Source organism: Protobothrops mucrosquamatus, unplaced genomic scaffold (genome assembly GCF_001527695.2).
Source record: "Protobothrops mucrosquamatus isolate PMUCROS unplaced genomic scaffold, P.Mucros_1.0 scaffold2232, whole genome shotgun sequence".
NCBI lineage: Eukaryota > Metazoa > Chordata > Lepidosauria > Squamata > Viperidae > Protobothrops > Protobothrops mucrosquamatus.
Genome location: NW_015388322.1, coordinates 54,507 through 58,868, shown reverse-complemented (window position 1 = coordinate 58,868; position 4,362 = coordinate 54,507). Strand labels below are relative to the sequence as shown.

The window sequence follows — 4,362 nt, the reverse complement described above, 5'->3', positions numbered from 1 at the left end:
GGGGGAGACACGGCCAGACTAACCTCCCTTCCTCTTCCCTTCCGCCAATTCCTGTACCCCACCCCGTCCCCCGGTAGGGCTTTGACTGCCGGGCCGCGCTCTCTGCCTGGGGGAGGGGGGGTGTCCGGGAATGAAAGGGATGATGGTGGTGGGGGGGGGAAGAGGAATTAAGCGAATGAAAGGCAGAGAGAGACGTGCCGCAGACTGAAACCTCGGCTGCTCTTCCTGCAATAAGAAAGAGAGAGAGAGAGAGAGGAAGGGAGACAGAAGAGAGATGCGCGCGTTGCTGTCAGCGCCGCTCAGCCAGCCAGCCAGCCGCGCCCGCCGCCGCCTGACCGACCGAGAGAAGGAAGGGGAAGAGAACCCGGACGTGGTCGGGGAAGGAAGGGGGGATGCGGGAGACCAGCGAGGCACTCACGTCGCTCTCCACCTCGATGTCATCGTTGTCGCTCATCGTCGTCGCCGGCCGAGCAGATCGGGGGTCTTCCAGGGAAGCGTTGCGGGCCCAGCCGCGGAGAGCCGCCGCTGCCGCAACAACAACAAGCCCCCGCGCGGAGCAGCTTCAGCCTCCTCCTTCTCCGTCGTCGGCGTCTCCGTCGTCTCCTCCTCCTCCTCCAGCATCAACGGCACACGCACCTCGTCCTGCACGTGACGACTTGAGCCCCGCACCGTCCACTCGCTCTCACGTCTGCCGCTCGCTCTGCGGAGCCTGCTGGGAAATGGAGTCCGCTTCCGATCCGAAGAGCAGCGAGCGCCGGGGTTCTGGGACTCTGATCCCCAGAGGCCTTTAATGGCGCGCTTGTTCTCTGAGGTCACAGTCTGCGCAGTGTCTGCGCAGGGCGTCACGGAGGATGTAGTCCCTGGGAAGGAAAGGAGGGCTCGGTTTCCCGACAACCTGAGAAGGGGACACGTGGATGAGAGGACGGAGAGCAAGATGTGTTTGAGGATTGTTTTGTTTCGTTTCTATTTTGTGCCTTACAGAGCGGTTTATTTATTTATTTTTTGAAAGAAGAAAAACGATGTGCCTTTCAGTTTCTACAAACTAAATCGGATTTTTTTCTGCTCACAATGAAAAAATAAACGAAAGCGAGACTTGATGAATAGCAACACTTAAAAAACAGCAGAGGAAGCACTTCCTGTTGTTATTCTGTAACAAGCAGGAAAGTTGCCATACTCCCAATGGAAACGTTTCAAAAAGGAGATCCCAATCTAAAGTTGCCTGACTATGTGGGAAATGTTTGTCGTTTATAGTGCAAAATAGTATCCCCTTTAAAAGTATTTCTATGTACAATGCTCCATTGCCAATTAAATTTGGAAAGTTCCCTAATCCATTGATTGAATTAAAGCATCATTTATTCAGTTAAAAAAAGAGTTTTATTTACATCTGGAGTTTGTTGTAATATGACATGGATTAATTAAACCAGTCACTTTCTCCGCCCAATCCACCTTATAGTGCTGTTGTGGAGAAAATACCAGGAGGAAGGAGTATGTTCACTGCCTTGAGTTTCTCATAAAGTCATAAAGGTGAGATAAAAAAATTAAGTAAATAATTATTTTCAGGGATGTATTGTCTTTTAATATGACCTTTTTTTAAAAAAAGTTCCCTTTTTATCTACTGAGAAAGGAAGTATATTTTCTAACCTAGGCATATTGAAAATGCAAATATTGTTTTTGAGCATTTACTGTTAACAGAGTGTGGTAAGGCTTTAGAAAATATTGCTATACCACGAGGTAACATTTCTATGTGTCAGGATTTTATCCCCACATGGCTTGTTATAATTAGTGTACAGTCTTATATTAATTTCCCAGCATTCTTATGATGTGTCTCTAATTAATCTTTCTGCTATGTATAGAGACTGTTTTTTAGTTGTGAATAGATGACCTGTGACCTGTTGGGTTATAATTTCAGAGATATTTTCTTACCAGATTCTTCAATGCCTTCAACTTTGGTAGAGCTTCTAATGTACTTGAAAAGTTCTTTAAAAACTTCTTTAAAATTCCAGGAGATATTCAGAGATCTCTGCCCTGAAAGTAGCCCATGTTGAACTGTATAGCACAGTCAAACATCAGTTGACCACAGAAAGTGTTTTATGACATTTTGTATTATGTCATAATATGTTTTATGATAATTTTATAACATTTGGCAAATTTCAGATCCACAAGAGTCATGGATCCCAGATTCTGGATGTACTCTGTAAATTAATCAGTCTCAAGTACTTGGTTAAAAAACTGTTGCTGTATAATGTACCATTTCGCCCAGTTAAAGATGACCAGCGCAATAGATTCTGCTTTACAGATACCAGCAATGATTATTAGTGGACTAATGCAGGGCTTTTCAACCAGTGGTACGGGTACCACCTGTGGTACATTGGCACCTGGCAGGTGGTACGTGACCATCCTAGAAAAGTGGTAGCAGGGGAGGGGAATGAGCTGAACCAGTGATAGCACTGCACAAGCCTGAGCGAGAGATGGCTGGAGCTGCAGGGCTGTAAGGGCTCAGCAGAAGTGCCAGGATCAGCACTTCTTCGGGACTGTCAGGGCTCAGTGGAAGCGCCAGGATCAGTGCCAGGCTCCAGCTGGAGCTCAGCGCTGATCCTTGCACTTCTGCTGAGCCCAGAAGACGTGCCGATCAGCTGGAATTTGCAGCATCTCCAGGGTCTTGTGATTTACATTCAGATGCTTGGCAATTGATTCATATTTATGACGGTCACAGTGTCTCAGGATCATGTGAAGTGACCAAAACCTGCTGCAACCACCGAGCAGACAGGGGGAATAGAAACCAAACATCCCCCCACTCCACCCCCGCTGCCAATCCTCAACAGAAATGCTCACAACAATGAAAACCTCAGACAGGAGGAAGAGCGCCGCCGGATGGGCAGGCAGGTGTCTTTCTTGGTTGTGCCTTGGGGGGCACTTTTTTCAGTGCCATTGTAACTTCAAACAGTCACTAAGCGAACTGTTGTAAGTCGAGGACATTTTTTTCCTTTTTTTTTTTTGTCATCAAGTTTTTGACACCTTGCTAGGCAACTGGTGGTACTCGGATATTGCCATATTCTAAAAGTGGTACAATGGGTGAAAAGGGTGAAAAGCCCTGGAGTAATGGGACTGATTTTGACCAAAAAGGATTTGCACAGATGTGACAGTAATGGCCTTCTCTGTATGCAGAAGGCATTGCTTTCTGTTGTGGACAAAATATTTTGGAATGTCCATAGAAAAAGAACAACTCTCTAGCATCAGACACTTGGAATTTCACTCATAACCTAGAAATGGTGCTAATAGAAAATACTTCCAAAAAATATACCAAACCAACAAAAGCTATTCTGCTTTCTCTAGTGTGGATACAACCTCCCCAGCATAAATTACTATATGGTTTTACTGGATAAACACTGGATGTCAGAGAAGCTAAGCCTCTGGCAATGAACTAGTACACCATTACAGACAGACTCCATCATCTTTGATTCAGCATAGCCTTTATTCAAAATACCATAAAATTTATTATAAAAAATAAAATGCTAAGTATTGTTCAATATTTTTGTTGCAATAATTAAGTATTCCTTGGTATCCTGAGATTCTTGAGTTTTTACATATATATACATATACATTTTTTACATGTATTTCATGTTATATCTTTTTGGGGGTTGGGGGAGATGATAATGACTTTAGAGACAAGATCCTAGTTCTAAATTCTCTTGATTTTGGCTCTACAAGGTATTAAAAAAAGATCTGCTCAGTCATACTTTTCACTAGGGAAAGGAAACCTTTACAGATAGTCTTTGCTTTATGATCATTTGTTTAGTGACTAAAGTTACAGTGGTGCTGAACAAATGATAGTTACCATTGGCTCCCAATGCTACATCTTTTGCAGTGCCCCTGCAGTCATGTGCTCAAAATTTGAGTGCTTGGCAGCCTGCTGCATTTACAACCATTGCATATGATTGAATTCTCAACTGGATATTCCTTCCCAATCTCTGGCCTTTTTGACCACCCTGCCCTCTGCCACTGCCACCTATCCCTGCCATCTCCCCACTACCCCCAGCTGACTTTTGCTATCTTCTTCTCCCTGAATGAGGTAGGCACAGCCAAGGTAGCTACTGGCAAGGTATCACAGAGGCTCATAAAGGCCTTGCAAAGGGTCAGTAACTGCTTCATCAAGAGCAGGAGGAAAATGGTCAAGGTCAGCTGGGGCTGATAGAGATGGGGAGGAGGTAGTGGGTGGGGGAAGTTGAAACCAGATGACCACAACAGATCAGGAGTAGTGTGAGATGCTTGTCTATGACTGTAACCAGGACTACCAGAACTGTTGTTGCTAAGGTGTGTAGTCCTGTGATGTTTTGCCTAATGACTGCTTTGCTTAGTGATGGA

At 45.0% G+C, this 4,362-nt stretch overlaps 1 protein-coding gene across 2 annotated transcripts in view; it reads right to left on the bottom strand.

The window, feature by feature from the left end:
- MAX (MYC associated factor X) overlaps positions 1-606 on the bottom strand; it is a 27,230-nt gene extending 26,624 nt beyond the window's left edge. For both annotated transcript variants that reach the window (XM_015824432.1, XM_015824433.1), the window contains exon 1: positions 419-606. In XM_015824432.1, coding sequence (XP_015679918.1) covers positions 419-454 — 36 coding nt within the window. In that variant the 5' untranslated portion in view covers positions 455-606. The remainder of the gene's footprint in view (positions 1-418) is intronic.
- Between the last annotated feature and the right edge of the window lie 3,756 nt (positions 607-4,362).